Here is a 26266-nt window from a genome sequence, read left to right as displayed (position 1 = left end):
CAGCTGTTGGTGTAGGTTTGTTGGCTGATAAGAAATAGCAACAGAAATGCCAAAGATAAAGTTATAGTAGTTTAGAAACAGTGACCCCATTACCTAGATCATCAGTGTACATCAGTGTCAACATTTTTTTACTCTACAATGTTCTACTCAGTAGACGTTTTTAGCTCCACATTGTTAATAAATAAATAAATAAGTACATAAATTAATAAAATGTTTATGTTTTACTCATGTTAAAAAGCAAATATCACCAGAGCTATTCTTATTACATTTTTTTTAATTCTCAAATATTGATCTTGATATTGACATCAGTATTGATCGTAGTCTTATTGTAGTAGCCTAATAGTAATTATGCATTCTTGACAAGACAACACAAGATTACAGAGTGCAATGACATTTTATATGTACATGTGTGAGTACACATGTATGTTATAAATTAAGCAAATTACTGCAATATAAATGTCGTAGCCTAAATGTTACATATAGCTGCAGGACATATATTTAAAAACGTACTTTATACTGTATGCCCTCGAGTAGCTACAGGATAATCCCTACAGAAATACTTTAACAGTGTGCCACTTGTGTTTTGTCGCCACATGTAACCTGGCTGCAGCCTCAGAAATAAGAGGCCCCTTGTAACCTAATCGATTGCCGAGCAGAGAGGGAGACTGGGTCCACACTCTGTGATCCGTTTCTCTGTGTCAGACGAACTTCCCAGAATAGCAACTCGGGCGGGTTGTCTGCTGCTCTGTGCTGCTGAGATGGAGGAGGAAGTCAGTGGTGGATTTACCAACTGTTGCTTTTGTTGCTGCTGCGGAACCAAACTACATGGCGCTGCATGGCGCATGTCGGGCTAGAATGAAGTCTGTTCCAAGCCGAGACGTTCAGTCTGGATCAATGTGCAAGTTCATGGGGATACATGAACTCCTTCGTGTTTAAGGTAAATAATAAAAGAGAGCGAAAGAGATAGAAGTGCATGAATCGGTTTCCTGTGTTGACTAACCATTATGCTGCTGCTTTCATATGGCTATTCAATATCATTCGACTATCAGTAGGCTGCCGACGCTTCAGACCTGCTAGAGGCGCATGTCTGCAGCAGAGGCAGACAAGGAGCGTCTGTCTGATGAATGGAAAGCCAGACGGGCTCTGCTGTAGACTGCGGTGATCGGATAACCTGTTGAATTGCAGCTGTCAGTCAGCGCCAAGCCACGCAGGCAACACAGCCAGCAAAAAAATCACTTAACAAGAGCAGCACCGCGTTGCCACAATAACAACAAAAGTCGCTTCAGCCTTTTTTTTTTTTTTTTTTTTTTCCGTGCAGCTGGTGGTTATTTCCAGAGATGCTCTGTTGCCTGCAGGTAAATGCTCTCTGTGCTCACCGCTTCATCTGTCTGTACGGCTGCAGACTGGAGCTCTCCCACCTCCGTGCTGTTAACATATAGATTAATTCGGCTGCCTAAAGTCACGGTGAAGACAGACTCGGAAGTAGTGTCAAAGGTGGCAGGCCTGTCAGATGAGAAAACGTCATTTTATTTCGTAAAAATTCTGAAAGGACAAGTCATTGTTTTTTTTGTTGTTTTTTTTTTTTTTTTTTTGTCTTGCGTGGGCTGTGATGCCTTCTGAAGGTGGTGGTGGCCATGCAGCTGGTTACCCACCGTTTAATGTGCCACTACATCACGTTATCCCCCATTCTCCGCAGCAGCTCTCAGAAAGCGCGAAGCTCTGCCGGTAGGACCCTGAGTCACGTCTCCACAACAGCTTTTCAACATTGCCTGCCCACGGATTTCCAGCCCCTTTGGTTGTTGAAAATAGCTTGGCTGCTCCCTGCCGCTATGGCTAATTCCTTAGGAACCGGTGGATCCAGTTTGATCCATCCCTCTCTTTCTTTCCCTCACCAACTTGTTGAGTCTTCCCCCTCCTCGGTGTTCCTACTGTAAAAGTTCACCGCGATCGGCTCAGCTAATCGGTGTGTGACTTCTGCTGAAATGTCGCAAGTTTGAATCAAGCGAGAGCTGAAGTCAGTGGGTCGGTTTTAAAGTGGAAAAGTCGACGGGAAGCGCGCAGAAGAGGCTTTGACGCGGCAGCAGTCACCTGTAGGACACTTTAAATGCGCTCCTCCTAAACTTTTCTCTGCCTTTCTGAACTTGCTCAGATGCATTTTCGCATGGTTTTCGTTTTCATGTCATTGGACTCTTGTTGAAACTTGCTGACTTAAAATTTGTTTTTCTTTCATAGTGCCTGATCACTGGATGAAATAAGTCATTTTGACTTTTTTTTTTTTTTTTTGTTTCTTTAAAGGGAGGTGGAGACAGCTTACCGCCCCCTCCCTCCGTCCTTGACTGAAATTACCAACAAATTTTGCACAGGGGAGACACTTGAAGGTAATTATGTGGCTCACATTTTTTTCTATGTATTGCATTTTACTTGTTGTTTTACTTTCACGTTTCACTTTTAATTTTAGCTGTTAACCAGAGCCTAAAACAAATAGTTTTCCAACTTGCTTTGACTGTAAAGTGGCCAGAAGTTTTCTCCATGTAGGTGCTGAGTGAGGCTCATTTAAGAAAACTGCTGTTAGCTCTGCGATTACAGTCATCTTTGTTACACAGTAAACTACTGATAGAAAATAGAAATAGGGATGTGGAACATTCTGCATTTGATCTGTAGATGTTATTTCTTTTAATGAAGAAAGAGTAAAGCCTCATGTTCTTCAAGGAAGCCCGCATTTGTTCGGTGGCACAAGACAAATTTAGTGAGTGATCAGACTCAGTGTTTATCAACTCTGTCTTGATAAAGTCTTTCAGATGCAGTGCATTTCCAAATTCACCAATCATAACACACTTACTTTGTGACAGGACCCTCTACTCAACAATAATAGTGGCCTGAGAGATAAAGATGAACCCAAGCTTAAGTTTGCAATTTCGTTAGATTTAGACTGAAAGCATACATGTACTTAATGCCTTATTTACAACTTCAAAGGTGACAGCAGACACCAGATATTATTAACATGTGCGTAAATGTGTAGTTTTAAAAAAAGAAGCACGTCAAAGTGCATCTCTACACAGCCTCGTGTATCATGTGAAGTTTATGTTATTTGCTGTTGGGATTGTTTCAGCATCTTATACCGGTTTTGCACAAAGAAAGTCGTATGTAACTCAGGGAATTTTAGTGATTAAATTTTTGAAGCAGAACACCGATTGCTCTCACACTGTAGTGTGTGTACGTTTATATATATTTTTTTTATTTTTTATTTTTTCGCCTGTTTGGAATGGGAACACTATGGCTGATATAATCAATCAAATCAATTCTGTTATAATCAAAGTTAGACCTCATCTATATAATATAGAAACCATGACTGTGTAATGTCATAGAAGGCAGAGAACTGAGAGACAATCCCAGCTATAATTTAGCTTTCACTCAGACAAGGATGTATCTTCTGTACAATACATGAAACGTGGCCATTCACACGTTTAGAATAGCTTAGAGCATAGCCTGCTAAATATACGAGGGACTTCTCTGATAGCACAACTGCATAGACCAGTCCCTCTTTTGTAATGGACCTCTGCACACTGGAATTCTAGCATCTAACGCAGCTTAGTGGCTGTGCCAATGTGATTTTAGACTAATTAATACTTTTCAGGCTAATAGTGTTTGTGTGAATACAAGATCAAGGTTAATCTTGAATGTGCTCATCATTGTTGCATACTATTTAATATGACGCATAACTCAGGCTGCACAGCTTTTGAAATATGCACATCCAGTTAAATAAATCAGGAATAAAGACTAGAAGTAGACACATGTGCAAAAAGCCTTTGTGTTACAGTAACATGAAAGTCACAGAGAGATTTGTTTTGTTCCCTGCAGCACTCCCTGCAGCACTTGAAATGGAGGCTCCCGATGGCTACTGTGCTAGTAAGTCCTCACATTGCCGACAAATTACAATCCCACACTTTATGACCAAGGACAGAGTTAATGCAAAATATCAAAATGTGTGTCAGTGTTCTGTTGTACTGATGACGCTGATGATGATGATGATGATGATGATGATAGTACTGTGGCTTTGACGTTATTAATTTGACTTTGACATCGTTTCCACCTTTTTGACATAATGTTGATACAAAAAAAAAAAACATTTTTGCAATCACAACACCAACAAAAACATTTCAAGGGATTTTCCCCTAGTGCAGCCTTTTTCCTGTTCACCCCTTAAAGGTAGAGAAAATGATGCATTAGCTACATCCTGTTGAACGTAGCAGATACTGGATATGTACTTTGTGGTGCTCCATTGCCCTTTGCTGGTTTCCTTTGGGCAGGTCTCTTGAATATCGTGCCTGCGCCCCTTTTATTTTGCTTTGCTAACCATATCTGAAAACAGGTAGCATGTTGTTGATGACATCATTGGGGACTTTTAGGTCTCCATTGGGGGTTTGTGCTTGTTGGAACACTTGGCAGGCGGGGTAAGGGTGGTGGCGGAAGAAGAAATGGAAGTTCTTCTTCTCCTTGTCCGTCTGTGGGTCGCTCTGAAATGATGGTTTTGAAATAAGTAGTAGTCTGTTCCATTAGCATGAAACTGCGGAAAACACACATCTTTGTGGAATGCAACCATATTCGTCCTAATTTGCTCCCATGTACTTTAGTCTAAGCTCAGTACATTAGCAAAATGCTGCTGATGATGAAAGAAGATTTAGGTCAGACATTATACTCGTTGTGACAAACATCATGATAAACTTGCACATACAACACTACACTCTCCTACGTGCATTACTACACTCTACTTCACTAAGTCCTACCATCCGCTCTTATATGCAAACATATTATTCCATTCACCATTACACAAATGTGCCTTCTCATACGCATAGTCAACAGTACCCTAGAGCAGTAGTCTCTCTGTCATAAACAGCTAAGCTCTTTTATCAAAATTGGACTCATCTCTGATAGTATATGTAAGAAAGAAAAATAGTATATGTGTTGTGTGTCAAAAAGGAAAAAAAATATTGGATTCGAAATTTGTATCAACTGTATGTGAGTTTTGTAAATTTTAGAGGTGGCACATCTACACTATATATAGACACACACTACCGGTTAAAAGTTTTAGAACACCTCAATTTTTCAGCTGTTATTTCATTTAATTTAATAATTAAATGTCTCAGTGTTTCTGAAATTAGTAAGTAGAACAAATAAACAGCTGGAGATTTTTAAAAGAATCATTGAATCTTTTTGTTGAACTAGGTTTAATCCAAAATTTTCACTCATCTAGCAGCCGAACACACCCGTGGCATTCTGTCTACAATGGATATCAAATATTGTTCAGAAGGTTCATCCCAATACTGTTGCAGAGGTTCTTACAGTTGTGTTAAACTTGTAGTTTCCTCCATGCGGTTCAAGTCTGGAGACTGTGCTGCTTTTCCATTACATGAAGCCAGCGGCTAGTTCATTTCTTCAGATATTTTAGGTGATTACACTGTTGTAGGATGAACCCCTGACCAACCAGTCTGTCTTCCTTTGCTACTTGTCTCACCATTCTAAAAACAATATACAGTGCTACTTCCACTGCTGCTAGATAGCTGGAAATTTCTAAATCACTGGGGCAGGTTTTCATTGAAATTTACTCTTTTTTTTGTCTCAGTTTGTGTATCTATCTGATTGACTGACAGTTATATTGATCACTGAGAGAGCACTGAGAATGCATGAAGTTGGTTCAATTTAAAGGAATAAAATATTTTTTTAAAGGGTTTGATGGAGTAAACTACTTTTGCCATGTTGGTCTAGCTTTGTAGTTTAGCTTGCTACATTTCTCTAGGGATAGCCTCATTTGGTGTAGAACATTTGGTAGCTTAGCTCACTACATTTATATAAGTATACATAGCTTCTCTCCGAAATGGAAATAAAAAATTAGGGCTTTTATGACGTTTATGACTGGGTTGGTTTGAGACTCAGATCGTGCTACTTGCTGTCAGTCAAATCTGGTAAGACTGTTTATGAGTCCAGTCCATGAACATATAGAGGCAAAATACAAGAGATGGGTCTGGAGGTTTTTGACCTAATTGAAGATGGTACACTTTGAGACAAGTCAGAGGCTAAGGCTGAGCTGCCACTTGCACACAGAGACTCCACACACAAACACAATCGGTGTGTACATTACTAGCTAGCTTACAGCTAACATTTGTACTTGTTTTGGCTGTTTGGGATGAGAAAACATGGGCTTAAAAAAAATGATAAAAAGTTCAGCAAACATGTGCAAGGAAGGCAAGGCGACAATTTATGAAATTCATGCACATGGAATTATATGCCCCTTAAACAGGGCAGAAAATATTTGAATTATTATAGTTGTGTGGGAGATTACTACTATTCTCATTCATATGTACTGTACTGTATGCTATTAATGCCTATATATAAGAGAGGATAACAGTATCTGTGACTCAGAATAGTAGTATGAGACATACAACCTGACAGTGTATAAAACTGTATGTGATTAATAATATTTGTGGTTTCAATCCCTGAACAGCGTCGTTGTGTATAGAACATACACATAAAGAAGAAGTCAAGGTAAAATTTCTGAAAAACTGCAACAACCTGGCCATTGCGCTAACACAACACAAGGCCCTTAAATGCACTGTGGTTGGATCTGAATGCTCCTTGTAGCCCAAATGTTGATAGGAGCAGGTACAAGTTTTGATTTTACAAAGGCCGTTTAATAATCGAGAATTTCAGCTGCCTTCCTGTTTGATCAACCAACCTTCCTTTTTATATAAACACTCCTCTCACACTATTATTTGTAACCACGTGAGCTGTCTTTGTCAGTCATTCTCTGTCCCGCAGGTTATCTTACTCTCACACGCAATTTTACTTTTTCATATACAGCACACCATTTTTCACTGCCACATACGCCATTATGATTAATCACATATGCAATCATTCTCTCACACAGATTATCACTCTATCACACATGCACATTTTGTTTCACATGCTCATTGTCACACAGATACATCATAGTAATTCACACACATTTCTTCTGTCACACTTTTCATTCTCGCTCACACAAACACCTTGCTGTTTAAAAAAAAAAAAAAAAAAAGTTGTTTCTCATTTTTGCTTCTGCACTGTGGACCAAAGACGTGTCAAACATTTATCAAGGATAATTATACATTTTCCTTATTTCTACATGAAAAGAATTAGATAAATTTATCCTAGTTGTTTCCTAGTTACTCATATTACAATTTAACAGTCATGATTCAGAATGTAAGAAACAAGAATAGGAAATTGTTTACGCATTACAACACAACATACACCATACAACACTATACAACTACACTACTACACTACATAGTATAGTACAGAAAAAACAAACCTTTCATTAAAGAACAAACAAATCCAATAATATACTGCATCAGTGATATACTTAACAGTGTGTAATCATACTCAGAAATAACTTATGTGACTCTCTGAAGTTACACAGTTGTCCACTACATCATGTCAGGCAGGATAAGCTTGTTTAATATCTGACTGACAGTCCCTAAACAACACATTTGACAGCTTTACATCGTAGCTACTTGATCTCATGCTAGTTTTTAAAACTGACATGAGTCTGCTTCACATCCTCAAATCCTGAATGTCCCAACACAGAGCTTTTAAGTTGATAACCGTGAAAAATATTTGATATGCTTTTGGGATAAACTAGGAGATTTTACCTTCTGTTTATCATCCAGTTGTTGGTCGCTGACATTTGCCTGATACAGTTAGACTGTTTTCTAAGAGAAATATTCTGCTGGTCTTTTAAACAGGAAAAAGACACAGTCTATTCTAGTTTGATGTCCTGTTTTTTGCTCTAATTTTATGGCGGTGACATAGTACAGCCAGGTGCAAACATCTCCCATAAATGCAGAAATCTAGTGGTGGCTGACTGAAAAAATAAAGCAGATGAAAACTAATGAGCTGCATGAGTTGGTGTATGATTTCAGTTGAGCAAAGTTTCAGTTCATCAGCCTGTAAACGAAACTAATCACATTTCCTGAGCTCCTGCACAATAATCCGAGAGGAACCACTTGGTTCAGTATCATCTTAAAAACAACAAAAAAAAAGCTTCTTCAGTGCCCTCAGATTGCCTCATACAGAACTTATTTTGTAAACTGCCTTATTTAACAAATTCCATTTCCACATGCACTAGTAAGTGGTGAAGAGTGGTGTTTCTTTCAAACCATGTTTGACCAACCATGATTAGCACACTTACAGGCAAAGTGCTAATACTTCAGACAAGACAGCACATCAAACAATCAGCATACAAACATTTTTAGTTTGAACAGCTCATGTAATAAACATGAATTAATTCAGTTAATTAGTTTATAAAACCTGCTGGTGACAGTTAATATTTCAGCCAGTGAAGCAGACAGTTACTTATATTAAGACAGCATTGCTAATAATAAGTGTTATATATGTATTATTTAAATCTTAAATGGTTATGTGAGTGAGATTGTGAATATAAGAGGGTGTATTGGAGTTGCTAGAGGGGAGTATAGTGTTGTATGTGTGAGATTGTGATCTGATGTGTGTGTGTGAGCGCAAGTATGATTTATGATCTAAGTAGTCCCTCATCTTGCAGAGACAAATCAAAATCATCAGAAGGGAGAATGGGTGGCTAACTACAAAGTTTTGTCACGCCTTTGTCTCAGCTCTACGGCATTAATCAAAGACCTTCCATGGATGCTGCAGCAGTAATGCAGATCACAAAGTTATTCACTAGCTGGACTTTACTATGAATCCTTTACTGTTTTGACTTCACTCTTCAGACTCACTCTGCACATAAGTTAAGATTAGTTATCTGTGGTGGTGGTGGGCTGCACCAGGTTTCCCTCCTCTCAAGGTCAGCCCCACATACACAAATGTAGATTACCACAAATAGAACACACCACTGCGCTCTCTGGCTTGGTAATTGACAACAGTTGCTTCTGTAATACTCCTGAAATAAGGTGTGTCAGGTAAAGCTATTCATTTATTCACAAATGAAATTCATCAGTAGTATTTTCAATACCATATTTTATGCTTGGTAGTTAAAGTTGGTCTTTTTCTGTATATTGTTTCCGTTTGTTGGGTCAGTGTTGTGTGCTGTGTGTTATGAATCTGTGTCTCAGAGTCAGAGATTCAGAGTTTGACAGGAAAAACCAGCTCCCATACAGTGTGAATCCAGCAAACCAGAATGGAGGACCTTGTCACTCTGGAAAAAATCGTATTCAGTTCTTTACACAGTCAGACATAGGTGCTGTGAATCATGTTTTGGGTATCTTATTCACTTCAACCATCACAAGTAGGCAGATGGAGCTTGACCTTGATTTATTTTGGTTGTTTTCAGAGCCTTGTCATAGCATATCATTCCTGAACCTAAATACAATGTATAATTACTTGTGCTCTTTTTTCAATAAGTTGTAAGACCAGAAACTCTTATTAGATTCCTGAGAGGATGACTATACCTTAAAGCTACGCATTCATTTGGCATCAGTGATTAAAGTCAGCATTTATTACACCTACAAGTTTCATGTGTACACATTTGTTCCTTTCCATTCGCCAGCACATTAAATTATCCCAATTTGGTGTATTACTCAAAGTACCTTTCCCCCGGCAAGTCTCGACTGTTAAGTATCCTGATCTTACTGTTCATACAGCATTGACTCAGCAAATGCGGGGCACCAACGCAAAACTTCAATTCAATCCATGCAAGCATGTGTGTGGTATAGTGCATTTTTAACCCGATTTAAGTTCATAATGTGTCACTTTTTCTCACATCAAAGGTGTGTGTGTGTGTGCATGTGTGTGTGGAAATGTATGTAATTCACTGGCTGTGTGGGTGCATTTGACCACTATAAGCAACAGACGAACATAATATATGTGACTTCTTCCTCTGATTACCCGTGATTGCCTGAAGACTAGGACTCTTGGCCTTTGTGGACAAAAGTCCTCAAAATGTGTCTTTGCTGTATTGAGGCATTATTCATGAGTGAGCACACTTCATGAATGATATTTTAATATTTGAGCCATATTATTCATGTGTGAAGGAATTTACCTTGACCCTTTCATTTAAAATAAAATCTTCAATGGTGGGTTCTTGTTTTGGCATTTTGAACCCAGGCAGCACCAGACTATTAGTTAATGTCAGACAGTCTAGCCATGTTGCTGCTAGGCAGCCGTCAGCGTCTGCTACAGTAATGGAAAATCCTCCATGACAAATCTGGGCCACTCCTGTCTCCAGGACAGCACTGCCAAGGGATAGCCAGCGTCAGTCACCTGAGATTTTCTCCAACCCCAACCTGTGCAACCTGAGCTCAGGCCCAGGGATTGTGTCATGGACATTGTCTCCCAGTATGCCCCACTCAGTGGGGCTGCCACTACAATGGAACAATACCACACAAGAGGTTGTCAAATTTAGAGGAGCTGTCACAACAAGAGGCGATCTGACACAGATTTCTTTTTCATGTACAAGGGATCATTGTAGACATATTCAGCACTGACAAATTGTAAAAAGACCGTCTTTGTAGCAGTGTCAGATGTAGCATGTAGCGCTGCCATTTGATTTTACTGAAACTCCCTAAGATATAGCTGTAGCTCCATCAATTTTCGAAGCATGAGGAGGTCATAATGCCTGCTTTCCATTTTTTCGTAGTTGTGAGTATGTTTGAGGAAAACCTCTACTTGTGCTCGTGAGGAATGATGGCTCACTGTGGTTCCTAAGGGATCTGACACCTGGGTCAGCAGGGGTGTATGCCTGTTGCCGCTGTATTGTTCCAGTGACCCTGACGGGGCCGGGGTGTAAGGGGATAAGGGATTGCTTTGCTCTCCCTCTGAGTGGACACAGGGCTATCCATAGCCTGGGTTCTGTACAGACTGCTGAGAGGATGCAATTTGATCCACATTTGCTGGACATTAGGATTTCATAGGTGAATAAAGACAGTTTAGTTAGTTGCCTACTGCGTTCTGTAGTGTGACCTCTATAGAGACCATTCAGGTTAGGCTCAGAAGGAGATCTGAGAAGGATGAAATTATTCTTAATGTGCGATAAAAAAGACCTAACACAAGGCTGCTCTATGTCATGTGAACTATTTGCTAGAAATTTGATCAACATTTATTCATTTTCACTGTCTTTATCTGTCTAAATGTGAATAGACCAGAAATATTTCTCAGGTTAGGTGTGGTATGTATCATCACTGTGTATCAGTTTTCAGCAACAACAGTTTCTCACTTGACCACGTTACCAATTTTCTTCATCCTCATCTTTGCTTTTGAAACAGTTTCATGAGCCCTAGTCCTTGACTTTTTTTTTTCACATAACACAGCAGTGTATTGTCTTTATTGTACGACTACAGTATTGTACATCACAATGAAGATTTCTGTGTTTCTGTTTGTCTCCCAGGTAACGGCCAATGCTCTCCTGGTAAGGAGAACTCGAGAATGTTGGCGGATATATCAACACCTAATGGACAGACAGTTCCTCAGGGTCCTAATTCCCCCAGTGGTAAGTGCTCAATCAATAGAAACACATTTGTGTGGTCTGCCAAAACACCTACAGCATGCACACATGCAGTTTCTCCTTTAAACACATACACTGTTCTAACTCACTAGATCACTAGAGATAAGATCATATCATTGTACTTTGCTCTTCTTTATGTTAAGTTATTCTTAATGGAGATCAACTCTTTCATAATAAAAGCCGCCCAGGGAAGGAAGGATTACTGTATTTTTTCTGAATGAAGGAAGGTTATTAATGTGAAATAAAGTAGCGTGAGGATGTGTTTGCATGAGTTGCAACAGGAAATTAACATGGGATATGTGAGCCCATCAGAAGAAATTCAATTTTAATTCAATTCAATTTTATTTGCATTGTGCCAAATGATAATATACATTATCTCAAGGCACTTTACAGAGTTAGGTCAATATCTTTCATTATTCGAGGGAAACACAACAGTTCCCACAAAGAGCAAGCACTTGGCGACAGTGGGGAGGAAAAACCCCCTTTTAACAGGAAGAAACCTCCAACAGAACCGGACTCAGGCTGGGCAGCCGTCTGCCTCAGCTGGTTGAGTTTGAGAGGAGAGAAAAGGGGGATGGGAAGGGGGGAAGAGAGAGAGAGAGACTAGGAACAGCTGTATGGACCGTTAATTTAACAGTGAAAATAATAATGGTAAAACCCATAGGCATTAATGTTATCATATGTACTGTTAATTGTTAATTGTTACAGTGAAAATAATAATACTAATACCCATTGATTGTAGTGTTATAAATAATAATAATAATAAATAAGAGACGGGGGGAGAAGCACAAATTAAGGGAGAGAAAAAATACAAAGTTAATGACATGATATAAACGCGGAGAGAGAGAGAGCTCAGTACATCATGGGAATCCCTCAGCAGTCTATGTCTATGGCAGCTCTTGATGGTAAGGTCAATACCTTGCATGGTAGTTTGTCCCCATCAGTGTGTGAATGTGTGTGTGTTAATGATCAGAATCAGAATCAGAGAAGTTTTATGGATCCCTGCAGGAAAATTGCTTCGTTGCAGTTGCACAAACATATAGTTAGGAAAGAGGACTTAAATAAGCAAAATAGTAAAAACTACTATATAATAAATATAGTAATAATAAAAAAACACACAGTACAGGAATGGAAAAATTGTTCAAATGCAAATGTACGTGCAGATGTGTGAGGTAGAATTCGCCACGCCTCTTTAACATTAGCATAGAGCAGGTCCAGGGTCCTGTCTCCTCTGGTAGTGCAGTCCATAAACTGAGTGAAAGTGGGGAGACTCTTTAGTCCAATTTAAGTCCCCGGACATCACGAAGAAAGCACTGGGGTGCAGAGTCTGGAGTCTTGCAGTGACAGAGCAGATGATGGATTAGCAGAGGGGGAATGTAAACAACAACCAAGATGGCTTGTGAGAATATCGTATGGATGTAGCCCCGTGGCTAACAGTTCAATGTTTGGGCTGCAGAAGCATTTTATCCTGTCCACTCGAACTATTTGAACCATCTGAACGCTGAAAAACTTTGAAGGGCAAACTTTGCACAAAAGTGCTCTAAGACTATGAGATTTACAAAGAAAAACTTGGTACAGTTGTATGAAAATGCCATATTGCACCTTGTACCATATATCACTCTTGTTGTATTGTACTGTACGTGTTGCTTGGTTCCTTTCAGTGTATTGACCTGACGCCTCAGATTAGCTTTAGCTATGTCACTGTGAAGCAGCAAAATAAGAAAAGGGGAAACTCAGTGAGACAAGGGACATGGGTGAGAAAAAGGGAAGCTTGGTTCCCACAAGTGTAGAGATACAGGGAGGTGGGCTGGGTGATGGTTTTCACAGGGAGATACTCTTCACCGATAAGACCTGTTGTCATTCTGGAAGTTGCTTAACATGATTTGCCATTTGAGGTTTTGTTACAAAAGAAGGGCTGCATCACATCATCAAGTGTTGTCAGATCTCAGTGCCAGACTCTTAACCTTGCAAGCTCGAACATAAACTCTCCAGCCCTTGTGCTGCTATTGTGAACTCTGTCTGGCAATAAAAGGTGAAAGAGTAGAATTGCACCCTTTGGGCTAGGTGACAGTTTGGGTGGTAAGATAATGACAGAGAGCCCACTTGATAAAAATGTGTTGTTTTCAGATACCCTTTCAATCGATTGTGAGCTTTACCTCAGATTCTCTGTGGATTATGGAAAACTCAGAATTAATCACAAAAGTTTAAACTAAATACAGCTTTTGTCTTAGCAGCCCTTTCAAATGTGTCCTCATCTGACCACTCTCTGCTTCTAACACTGCCACACTGGCGAGACAGATGTAAAGATGCAAGGAGCTGAATTGCAAGGACGTTCAGGTCTGCTCTGTGTTGCCAGGATACAGCTGTTGAAGACACGGGTATTGGTATAAGTGTTGTTCACAAACTGTGGCAATAGAAATATACAGTACAAGTGTAAAGAATGCAGTTGCTTTGTGGGGGATCTGTCTCTATGGTCCATAAGAAAAGAAAAGGTTTGCCTGAATTACCAAATTTCTTGGGAACAGCTACAAAGCCCGAGGAGACAGTTGATGGATGCAATCAGAATGGAGGCTTTAGTAAAACAACCACATATGCTCACACTGTGATTATTGTCCCTGTAAATCCCAAAACAAGATCATCAGGTTTAGTAAGTTTTGCTTGGATAGTTTTTGTTCTGCACTCCCTCTAAAGCCCCTTTCACATGTGTCTTAACCCATTAACAACAACAAGGTTAGATTTTTAGTGTAAGATGCTCTAAAAAAGATTTGCTGGCATTACCTTATTACCTTGTATGATTCTTAGCTGCACTCGGACAACAGGGCTTTGTGATTAAGGACAATTCAAGCAACTCAAGCAGCTTAGCTCCTGTGTTTAGCGTACAATTTGTTTTGCTATTGTTGCATATGACAGATTTATAAAGACGATACAAAAAACTAATGGCATGCATTTTTAAAATGGTAAATTTGATTGTTTTGTGTGTGTGTGTAAATGGCTGGAAATGGGGTAAATTCCAAGACAAAGGAACTTTCGTTTACAAAATGCATCTGCTTTACACTGGTAGAATTCCTATGGTAGATGACAAAAAAATGCAAATCTTGCTCATCTGGTTGACTGAAATGTATACAAAATGTACAATCCAAGAGATTACTGGGACAGGACTGGGGGTGGCTGAAACTAGGCGTAGCTGTGTTACGTGTGCATTGCTATCTACTGGACTATTATTTTTGTGTACGAGTGTTACTAATTGCTGACTGATAACTAGAGACTCCAGGTGGTGAATAGTTTCCCGCCACAACCACCCACACATCCACACCCACGTATACACACACACACATACACGCACACACAGACACACAGACACACAAACACACACACACACACACACACACACACACACACACACTCACACACTCACACTCACACATAGACACAGTTATACAATCTTTTGCCCTTGTCATCCAGCCGGTCTCCCATTCCTAGTCAGGTGTTCTAAGCTACAGGGCCTCTGACACTCCCTTTCTACCCAGGGACAGCCAGGAACCAGACCAGCCTGTTTCTCTTTCTCGCTCTGTCGCCATGTCTGTCCATCCCAATGCTGTCTGTGCTGAGAAGTTACTAGGATTCCCTCCTCCACATGATACATTTTGCACAGCTAACCCACTTAAGTCAACGTATGTCTGTTTGCTGATGAGCCCTTTCTACCTCGACTCAGTCCAGCACATCCGGAGACGGTTCATCTCAGGCCTTTACAGTCCAACTCAATTCTACAGAGGCTACCTGGTCTCAAACCCTAACCCTAACCTAGTTCAACTCCATTCATTGCAAATCAGCACAGACCATTTTAGTATAATCTAGTTTATGCTTGACAAAGTCATGCAACCCAGGCCAAACCCCGGCATGGAAGCACTTTTATGGCACTCTCATAATACCTGCTTATATCTGCATTTGACATTGTGAGCTGAACATCTCAGGATTGCTGTTATTTTTGTTTTACAGAACTGACAATTAAGCAAGAGGAAGAAACAGTGGAGGAAACTGACAACAGAAGCCCAGCACTTGAAGAAATAGGCCACACAGGGGAGGAAGGAGTAGTAATGGAGGAATCCATGACTGGTAGCCCGAGCAACGTACAGGATGGATTATCTGGGCCAAATGCGGCTGCTGATGCAGGAAGTCGACAACCAAATGGTAGCGATTAATATTTTCCAAATGTCATTAAAAGCGTGTAATTTATAGAAAGTATTTGGTGTAATTGTTGCAATTTTTTTTGAAGATCTTTTAAGCATTAACAATCCTAACCATTAAAATCAGGGTGGTGTGTTTCCCGCTCTAGTTAGTCAGAAATCATTTTGTTTTCCTCCACAATGGGTGTGGAGTTCTCTGTGTTGATTTGTTTTGGTTTGTTTTTTTTGTTCAAAGACAATAGCTTAGACATGGAATTATTATCAGGGAAAAAATATCCTTGGAATCCCCCTCAACCTGTTCCAGCTGACGCCATGACTGCTGTGGTTGTCACAGCATTGGGATCATATTTCTTTTTTCCATCTGGCTGCAGATCAAAAGATTTGCTATTAGAACAGAAGACACTACAAGGCACAAGGCAGAAAAATCCTTTGAAATCAGAAGTGTGTACTGGACTATATTCTACCATCCACCACACATTCTGTGACAAACACATGCCTACTTCCATTCACTGTGGGAAACATTGCGTTTACTATGGAAAAATCCACAAGTAGATGTGGTACACTTTTTCAGTCAGAAGTGTATGTACTGCTGTAAGTTCTCAAGTACCACTGATGTCTTAACATAGATATCTACAGTACACCCATTTCTCCTGATATGCTTGTCTTAGGAATGAAGGGAGAAGATGTAAGTTCTCTTAAATCTAGTTTTAGTTTGAATCAGTTCATCAGTTCATTTAGATTCAGTTGAAATCAGTTTATTAAGAGTCATTTCACTTGAATTCAATTTAAAACACAGGACCAAAGAGTTTAGTTTATAGTTACAAATAGAGAAATGGATTCAGTATTGTAATAAGAATTTGATTTGAACCTTTGTTATTTTCATTAGTAATCATCTACTGTAATTAGTTCTTGTGAGGACAATCTGATCGACTGATGTTTAATTTATCAAGTCAGCTGTTAGAGCAGTCAAAAACAGAAAAGGAGTTCAGTTAGAGGCAAAAAAACAGTTTGCAGTCTTGTTGATACTTTCTAAAACATCTTCCACAATGAGTGTGGTATTGACTTCCTGTGCCTGTCTCTATCAGGTGACAGGCCGTTCCAGTGCAACCAGTGTGGCGTCTCGTTCACCCAGAAGGGAAACCTGCTGCGGCACATCAAGCTGCACACAGGCGAAAAACCCTTCAAATGCCCCTTCTGTAGCTACGCCTGCCGGCGCCGCGATGCTCTCACTGGTCATTTGCGCACTCATGCTGGTAAGACTCCTCCTCACATTCTTCTCTTCCCTTTTTACTCATTCACTTCTGTTACTCAGAAGAGACATCATTAATCAGAAGTGCTTCAGAGATCTGGAAAAAAAACTTAACCCATAATGTTTTTAATGCTGGGATTGTCCCCATTTATTGTTATAGATCATTCAATATTTTAGACAGAGGCCTGCTAAAATATTTTATTTACTAATATTGTGCTTATCTTACATGTTCACACTGTCTTCCTCTTCCATGTGTACTTAAACATCCTAGTCTGCCTCTGGCATTAATGTAGGAACCTTGAAATTTGCCTTGATCTGAAGCACTGAAATATACCTTCAGAAATCCAAACCATGTTCATATATACATTCATCATGAAGGATGTTAAGGCTTGTCCTCTTCAACATAATGACAGTCTTTCTGATAGATGCCATTTTCCCATTTTTCAAAAAAAAAAAAAAAATCTGCAGGCTTTTTAAGCACGTAAGATATTATCTTTGGTGTTTCTTTGTGTGACTATGTGTCTGCTCGTGTATGAGCAAGCAGAACTACAGTGGCCACAGTAGCCATACATGCTGGTTGGAGACTCTGTCTTGTATTGCTGTTACAGAGATGCAGTGTTTTTTGTGTGTGTGTGTGTGTGTGTGTGTGCGCTATAGACGGCACTGTGAGTGCTTTGTGGTTAGGTACCAAGGACATGCTGTTGCTTGACTCACTAAGGAGGAAATTATCTTTCTGTTGAGAAACACATGAGGAGTGTTGTCTGTCTCTCTCAACTGTAACCCACTTTCCTATCAGAGAGGATGTGCTCTCCCCTCTGTTGCACTTTTGAAATTAAGGTCAGACAATACTCTCATTTCTACCTGTGATGCTCCCACGGGGGTTACTCATATAATGTTCTGTTTTTAGGTAGAGGTAATATGTGTGTTTGGGTGGGTGCCCATGTGTTTGAGTTCATATTTTGCGTCTGTAATCTCTGGCGAAAGCTGCTACTGAGACACTTCTTTTACACATTTCTTGGTATCAATTTCTCCACATCTGTTGTCAGCCGTGAACATTTTCCCATTTTCACTTCCTTTATTGTTCAGATGAATTTGTTTGTCACATCCTCCAACCCTTTTTTAAATCCTGTAAAATGAGTAATAAGTTACACCTGTCTCCCACACAGGAATTTGATGTTGCTAAGTTGCGCTGTCCTGACTCTCTTTTACATACAGGGACATACTACTCACTACTCACTAGTCTCTGGGTGCTGCAGACCTGGCAGATTTGGCCTGGTGCCCTGCCAGGAAGAACAGGTGCAGCCAAAAGAGGGAAACAAAGCATAGAAAGAGAGGTCAGACAAGTAAGACAAGAGTGCGAGCTAGTGCAGAAAAGGACAGTAAAACAAAATTGCTGCATCTGGCCACAATCCCTAAGGCCAGGTTAAATGTTGGAACATGACATTTTACTTTGAGGCACATTTGATTGGTGAGATGACAATACAGGAAAATCATGGCTTGAGAGGCAAATGCTTTTACATTTTGTAAGGCAGATGATCTACATTCAAGCAAGTTCCCGTTTGTTAGCCAAATACAATCAGTCAAGTGAGTCTGAATGCACAGTGTGGACCATTTGCATGAATAAGAATAGTAGCTGAAAGGTGGATTCTTCAGGTCCATCCAACATCTGCACAAGGCCGTGTGTGGGTGGTTATATAAATATGAAAAAGTAAGTCTATGTTTTGTGTGGGTGACAGAATGTGTAGATGTGAGCCTCTGAGAACAAGGATTGAGTGATGATTGAATACTGCCTACTCCACTGTTTAAGTTTCACGGCTGGAAAGCAGCAAATTGTTTCCATGATGACGTTTCATTTAGAAGTTACTCTTTCACTACCCAGAATGAATATTACTGCAGTGACCTTGCAGGTACACGTACACACATCGTAATAATTCTGAAACCCTTTGTCATTAGCCACCGCTTTTTTTTTTTGTGTGTTCATACTCAGAAAAAAAAAATGATAAAGAACCCTAGTTTCGAGTTCTGCCGATACAGTGTCATTTATAGACCACAAGAGTACTGAATGACAGATACAGCAGAAAACCTATTATCATTCCACATCACTCACTTAAAAAAAAGTTCCTGCTGATGTAAGATTGGCCATGACTGGCCATGTCATTCTGTAACAAAGTGGGTTTTATTTCACTCTCACAAACCAAGTCATAGTCCAGGAAAGAAAATATAACATTTACATCTAAAGGAATATTCAGTTCTGAGTAACTTGTCTTCTCGTGGAACATGTGCTTTTTAACGAAGAGAGGGAAAAAAAAAGGAAAAACATCCCCTTCTGTGGGAGAAAGAGTACTTATGTTCACGTGTAAACTATGACCTACCTCATAATCTGTGTGTGTGCCTGTGTGTATGTGTGTTACAGTCTTCATGCCTCAGACTGAAACAAGTTTGGTTTCTCTTTTCTCACGGTGTCAAGAAGAACACATGCTCATCAGCACATCTTCTAGTAATACCTATCACCATAATGCTAGTGAATGTGTCTTACTACATTGCATCGGTAATGACGGTGTCTGGGTCACATTGGTATGCTTATACGGCCTCCAGTTCACTCACTCCAGTCCCTTTATGAGTCATTGCATTGGTTTTGAGTATACTCTACTACAGCACACAGACCTATTACCTCAGTAGTTTCTGCCTGTGTAGGATTCACTTTAACGCAGTAGGTTGCAATGATCATTTTCTTTACACATTTTTATTTAACTTTTACCTCAATCTTGAAATGGTTTGGATAATTTCACTGTACAATGGTGGTGATACTGGCGACCTTTACTTGACATTTTTCAGCCTGTATCTAAGCTGTTCTTTATGTCTAACCACTGGTCAACTCTTAACAATTTTGGTGAAGATGTCTTTCAACCATAGTAGTAAAGTTTAAGTTGAAACTATGCTGAAATATCATTAAGATCAGTCACTTGACAATTACACATACACTAGGATAAAGTTTTGCATAATTTATTTGCAAAACCATGACCAAAACCACCTCTTTTGTTCACCTTTGATCATTGATCTAGTGATTAAGTGATTAAGCAAGTTGGATGGAAGGACAGATGGGCTGATGGCTTGGCTGAGATAGGTGAAAAGGATATGTCTTCATCTTTCCACTTGTCTAGGTAGGAAGGAATTGAACAAAATAGAAATGACACAATGAATCATACTCCACCTCCATAACAGTTTAACATTGGAGTAAGTTTCCTACCGCCACCACCATGGGATGCATGATCGACTCCGCTATTCACTCATGCTGTGCCACAGCAGTAGGAGTTAGAGTTATGTTTCAGAGACCAAAGTGTTTTGAACTGCAGATGGTGCAACTTTCTCTATCGCCCACAAGTTCTTTCAGTCTGGCAACAGTTGTGTGGAATCCTCGCACTAGTAGTGGAACATCCATGATCTCAGAGGCCTGCTTCTGGTTTGTTTGCACTACTGACTGTTCACAGTATTTACTACTACACACTGCATGTAGTGAATGAAATTAATATGCTGTCCTCTCGAACATCTTCACTTTTAGTTGGCAAACCACACAAATGTAACTACTGTGGGCGAAGTTACAAACAGCGCACATCCCTAGAGGAACATAAGGAGCGGTGCCATAGCTACCTGCAAGGTATAGGCTTGGATCCGACTGCCAACACTGGCCCTTACACAGGTAAAACATTGTACTAAATCTGAAACCATGAAAGTGAATTTGGCCTAATATGTAATGGAAACACTAATACAGTATAAAGAAATGTATCATGAAAGTTTGATCTCACAGGAGAAAATTCATATTAACACTTGTATTGCGTATTGTATACTTTGAAGCTTATTTATTAATCATTAATCCATTGCAATTAATAATTTTCTGTGCATCAATGTGTGTGGAGGAAATCCATGTTAAAAAGTGAAAGAAAAAAAACTGAGGTGAAATCTTAACAATAAACAGTTTTTTTTATTATATTTTTAATGATATTTATTATTTGCTCCGTTTTTTTAACATGGTCATACATTTTTGCAACTATAATTTATGTATAATTACTTAACTGTTTCAGTATTAATCCAGTCATTTTCAACATTCAAACATTCAACACAAACGACCCTTCCTATGGAATTAGAAAAGTCTAGGAGGTAAAGTCAAACTGAGACTATGGATGAATTTCAGAATGTGGGAATGGTCCTAAAAGCTAACTTAGGGTTTCCTTTTCATCATCACATCCCCCAAAAAGTGATCTGTTCATTTTAGTAATCTCACTGCCCAAATGTGCTCTTGCCCTTTCTAATTGCCTTCCCTTTTCAACTTTTCAAGGTGAGGTTCCCAAAGAGCCAAGGCCCATGGCAGAAGCCAACACCATGGCTACCTTTGATCGGCCGCCTGTTATTGAAAGACTGCATAGCAACGTGGGCAAGAGGAAGAGTACCACCCCTCAGAAGTTTGTGGGTGGGTATAGGCAAACATAGACAGGCAGTCAACGATTTTATTGTAGATAGATAGACTCCATGAGGAGCAGTTCGATGTAGAGTATTATTTGATTTTATTACATTTCAGTTCAATTTGCTTTTTATGAGTCATTTAAGCCAAATTGAAAATGATTTGGTACATAGTGCTCTGCGCTGATGGATTACCATGCAAGTCACAATTACTGTATGTTGTCAAGTCAAATCACATTGTGATGAATATGGTTTGTACCTCAACTCGAGGTGAATTCATACAACATTTCAGTGGGTTCCTCTTATCAGTGTGAAAGGAATTTTTGCTATTTATCCAAGCAGATACTGATAGAGTAAAGTGGTCTTAACAACTGCTTTGCAGGAGTCTTAAAATGCATTAATTTATTTCTCTTGCTACTGCATTTACTTTTATGCTAATATTATTGAACTATGTTATTGACTTACCTAATTATTTGTTTTTGCATGTACGTAGTCTGAGTTCGTTTTTCCTTCCTTTTCAATGTTGCATCATACAATAGTAAATACTATCACACAATAACCGTGCACTTCTTTTAGCACCGATTCTAATGTTTTGGTTTTATTTGCCACACTATTATTAAAAGAGGTTGAGCAAGCTAGAGCAAGCGGATGACTTAGAGGCAAGGAAATGTTTTTTTCACTTTGTGGTTAGGTACACCTGTAACTTTGCCATTGCTCTTATCGAGAGAAAACAGCTCACCGCATCCCTGTTCTGGAGGGGTTAAATAGTGCAGTAGTAGATGGATGGGGCTTTCCACCTCATTAGACTCGTACACACAGAACATCAAGTACAAAATATGAAAAACAAGTACCGAAATACCAGCAAGATATAAATTTGACAGGTTAGAAAGGAAATTTTGTGAAGTTAAGCTATAATCATAACTCTCCACATTATTTGTCCTTATTGTTTGTAGCAAGAGTGTTTCAATCATTTTATGCTTTTGCATCTATATTTATTATGTTTTGTGTCTTAACACTTGAAATTGATGTCATCTTGTAAAATTAATTAGTTCCATTCTACTCTATTTCATCCAGGTGAAAAGATGGGCCGCTACAGCTACCCTGATGTAAGCTATGACAGCCTTAAGTATGAAAAACAGGCTGAAATGATGCCGGCCCACATGATGGACCAGGCCATCAGCAATCCCATCACATACTTGGGATCAGACACCCTTCGGCCCATGCTCCACCATGCAGGTCCACCTCTCTCTGTGGCTGAGGTGGTGCCCATGGTCAATCCCCTCTTCCACCATGTCTTGCAACTGGGCCAACGAACAGAGCGTCCAGGAAACTGTGACACGCTGCCACCACATCCACCTCAGCCGCATGACTTCCCAAGCCATCACATCTCAAATGGCCCCATTGCTGTAGCCAGGCAGGGCAAGCCACACCAGTCAGGGCAAGAGGAATCTCCCAACCACAGTGGAATTGACTCTGCTGACTCAGCTCGCAGCAGCCCTCAGGATAGGCTGGGCTACCATGGGAGCAACCCCACTGCTGGCCTCAGGTCTCAAGCAAGTCCAGCAGTGGTCTATTCAGGTGAGCGGGTGACAAACGCATCACCAAGAAGCGGTGCAGGTACGGGGCCTGGGCTGATGCGAGTGGCCACAGAGAGGCCTGTGAGCCAGGAAGCAGTGCGGGTTTTTGGGCGAGAGGGCCAGGAGTTGCGGGCTTTCCAGTGCGAGCACTGTCGGGTGCTCTTCCTGGACCATGTCATGTACACCATCCATATGGGTTGCCACGGATACAGAGATCCACTGGAGTGCAACATCTGTGGTCACCGCAGCAAAGATCGCTATGAATTCTCCTCTCATATAGTCCGTGGTGAACACACCTTCCAGTAAGAGGATGGTAGGAATCAAGAGGAAGATACAGAAGGGAAAGGAGCAATAGCCTGATGTCCATCCTTATCCCCAGACCTCTCAGACTGCACAGTTGAATGGCACTGAAAACAAGTGTAGCACAATCAAAGACTTCTTTTTAAGCTACTTATTGTGAATCAGAACAGTTTAACAATCATATGAAGGTATGGGCCAAAGATACATTTTCTACATATTTAATTAATAATTAAATGTAGAGGAAGGAAGGTACGATTTTTCTCTTAAAATGTTCATGAATTATGTAACAGAGCAGCTGTCAGATGACTTTGACTAGTTTTTCTTTTTAGTCTTACTTGGAAATGTCTCCTTTTGTCCTTGTTCCTTCACCACCTTGTGGGCTCAATGTGGTGGTTAAATTCATAGTTTCACTTCAACCAGACAGAATATCACAACTAACACAGAGGTGAATTATACAAAGACTTTCCAAAAGAAAGCATTCATGGATTCTTTTATGATAATGGAATTATGTGCTAGGTTGGAATTAATGTGGTGGAAAAAGTTCAGGATCATCTTGTGTTTAAAATAATAAATGTATTGAAACCATTTAAATCATTTGCTAAAACCAGACCCCACAGAGAGTCATGGCATTGAAATGGCCTTCTGTGGCTTTTTTTTTTTTTTTTTTGTCACAACCAATATTTCTCAGTTTTGATTGCCAGTGGACTTGGTGCCAGCACATTGCTACCTAGACTCTAGTTTTTAAAAATAAACAATCTCAACAGTCTCAATACAAGTAGCAAATCAATGTCTCAATACACAAAAAAATTGTTTACATATGTGTATTACAATTTGTAAAGAAATTATTCTAATCATACATGCGTTTTCCCATCCAAAAACAAATACTACCAAATGTAGCTAAATCTTACACAATCTTATTACTGCATATTATATATATAATTCATATATCTAATATGTGAAGTTCTAGCTGAAGTGATACCAGACACCTACCTCTTAACAACCACTTTGTAACATTCAGCTGATGTGATAATCCTCATTAATACATTTTAACTTATAGACTGACATTATATTTATTATACATGTATTAGGATATTTTTCTGATCACAAATCATGTGAAAATCAATTACTCAACACCACCAATGCCTTTCTGATTCTCACTGGCCGATAAAGCACTGGTTTGTATAATTTGTAATATTAAAAGATAAACAGCTGAATACCTTAGCTCAACAAAGTTACAAAAAGATAAACTTATTTTAGATCAGATTGTTCTTTATCATTTTAAACATTCACTGTTTATTCAGTACATTTTAGAAAAGAGGCTCTTTCTTGTTGAAATTTCACATGTAGCCAAGTTTGTATTTTGTATTGAATCTAATCAAATTCAAACTGCAGATTTGACAATTTGTTAATAAATGCAAGGGAAACAAAATCCGAAATGTTTTGACACTGATTTTAACAAGAAGCATTTCAAATGCACATTTTTTCAGTTAGGGTGATCACTGAAAGTTGCAATTATCATGAATTTGGCATTTTTTAATCTAATAAATTCCTTAAATACAATTAAATTATCATTATAATTAATTAAATTGTCATACATTTTTAAATCGCTTTATGTGTTATCCCATGAGACTGAATTTGGTGCTTGTATTAGATTTTATTTCCATAGTAATCAACATCTATTCAGTTGGCACTTACAAGTAGAGCTATTCATCATGAAGCAAAATCACACTGGAAGGAAAACAAGAAAGTAGTGAAGCCTAATGGCTTCATTTAAAAAGTTCAGACATGGCCACCTTTGTCTCATCTTTTTCTCTTACAGAAAATTATCAGAGCCCGATGATGTATGGCTCATGTTGCTTGCAGTGTTAGCACAAGTTAAATTCCTGAACTTTGAGTGTCACAGTTCGTTTGAAACCAGACTTCCACATTGACAGCCTAAAATGACAGAAGGTGGTAAAGTAACATAAGTTATGATGATCTACGGGAATGGATGCCACTGATGTACCTCACTTAATGCTTCAGGCCGTTAGGTCTTTTTGATCTAATCCACTTTGTGATTTAGGACAGATGGGCGTGTATATATAGTATGTGTTGTGCTTTTTCTCTGGGCTTTGGGATGGGGTCATGGGGTCTGCATTCTTGGTGCTGTTTTCTAGCACGGTAAACATATGCTTAAATGTTGGATTCACCGCCATCTTTCTTCATATTTGTATGTCATGACGAACACAGGGAAACATCACAGGTGCATTTACCATGGCACCTTAAAAAGTTGCCTAGCACACCTTGAACTGAAGCTGAATCCCTAAAATGTATTGCATTATGGGAACTGAAGGAGTTCTTGATTTGTATGCCATGCTGGTTTCCTACTGTATTAACCTGAACTTGTTTGAATCAGGCTGCTCATTTTCTGCCCCTCACAAACACCATCTCTCTCACACACACACACACACACACACACACACACTAATGTCTTTAACTTTTCCTCACTCCTTGAATCTTGCTGTTTGCATCGGCATGATGTTGCCGCTTTCATCCATGACCTTTTACAGAGGGAATCAAGAATGAGACAGCATGAGCAAGAGGAAAAGTGAAATAAGCGTGGTTAACACACTTCTTTCAGGTACTGCTCTGAACGCACTTCCCAAACCTGTAGCATTCCGAGTCAACTCTGTAAACCTGCTCTAACATTAAAAGCTTATGTATGCAAAATCTATCTGTCAAGTAGTGGATCACCTCCAGATCTCTTGTCCATCATCTACAGTATGTTAAAGGATTAGAGATTCTGATCCATACGGCCAGTTGCAGCTCCTCCACAGTTACTGTCTCTGCCTGTGAAAGGACTCAAATATGACTGTGCTTTGTACAGTTGGCCATGAACTTTATGTCCATGCCCTGGCAATAGGCAGCATTATTTGTCTGTTGTCAACGTGTCTGTTATCAACGTGTAGGTGTAGGAGCGGAAAGCCATCACTGACAGAACGCAGATTCATCTTTT

The 26266-nt window shown here is 39.5% G+C and overlaps 1 protein-coding gene and 1 long non-coding RNA gene across 5 annotated transcripts in view; one reads left to right on the top strand and one right to left on the bottom strand.

Annotated features, from left to right (window-relative positions):
* Positions 1 to 2103, bottom strand: part of LOC139607184 (uncharacterized) — a 40036-nt gene extending 37933 nt beyond the window's left edge. Inside the window, exon 1 of the long non-coding RNA XR_011684802.1 lies at positions 1653 to 2103. This is a non-coding gene — a long non-coding RNA (uncharacterized lncRNA). The remainder of the gene's footprint in view (positions 1 to 1652) is intronic.
* ikzf2 (IKAROS family zinc finger 2) lies at positions 805 to 26266 on the top strand. Of its 4 annotated transcripts, none has more exons than XM_071459183.1 (9): positions 805 to 937; positions 2296 to 2378; positions 3859 to 3906; positions 11390 to 11491; positions 15503 to 15694; positions 16776 to 16943; positions 20499 to 20636; positions 21273 to 21404; positions 22469 to 26266. In XM_071459183.1, the coding sequence occupies exons 3-9, from the start codon at positions 3879 to 3881 to the stop codon at positions 23275 to 23277; spliced, it is 1569 nt and encodes a 522-aa protein (XP_071315284.1). In that variant the 5' UTR covers positions 805 to 937; positions 2296 to 2378; positions 3859 to 3878; the 3' UTR covers positions 23278 to 26266. The 4 variants fall into 4 exon arrangements, with proteins under 4 accessions (XP_071315284.1, XP_071315520.1, XP_071315367.1 ...); XM_071459419.1 differs by lacking the exon at positions 805 to 937 and adding an exon at positions 1301 to 1355; XM_071459266.1 differs by lacking the exon at positions 805 to 937 and adding an exon at positions 1952 to 2090.

Source organism: Trachinotus anak, unplaced genomic scaffold (assembly GCF_046630095.1).
Source record: "Trachinotus anak isolate AG129_WGS33_773 ecotype Australia unplaced genomic scaffold, CSIRO_AGI_Tana_v1 ptg000001l, whole genome shotgun sequence".
In the NCBI taxonomy this organism is placed as follows: domain Eukaryota; kingdom Metazoa; phylum Chordata; class Actinopteri; order Carangiformes; family Carangidae; genus Trachinotus; species Trachinotus anak.
This window is presented reverse-complemented; position numbering and strand designations above follow the sequence as displayed.

Coding starts and splice junctions, on each gene's coding strand:
- ikzf2 (XM_071459183.1), top strand. CDS start 3,879: ATGGAGGCTCCCGATGGCTACTGTGCTA. Junction 11,492..15,502: donor GGGTCCTAATTCCCCCAGTG/GTAAGTGCTCAA, acceptor TTTGTTTTACAG/AACTGACAATTAAGCAAGAG. Junction 21,405..22,468: donor CACCCCTCAGAAGTTTGTGG/GTGGGTATAGGC, acceptor TATTTCATCCAG/GTGAAAAGATGGGCCGCTAC.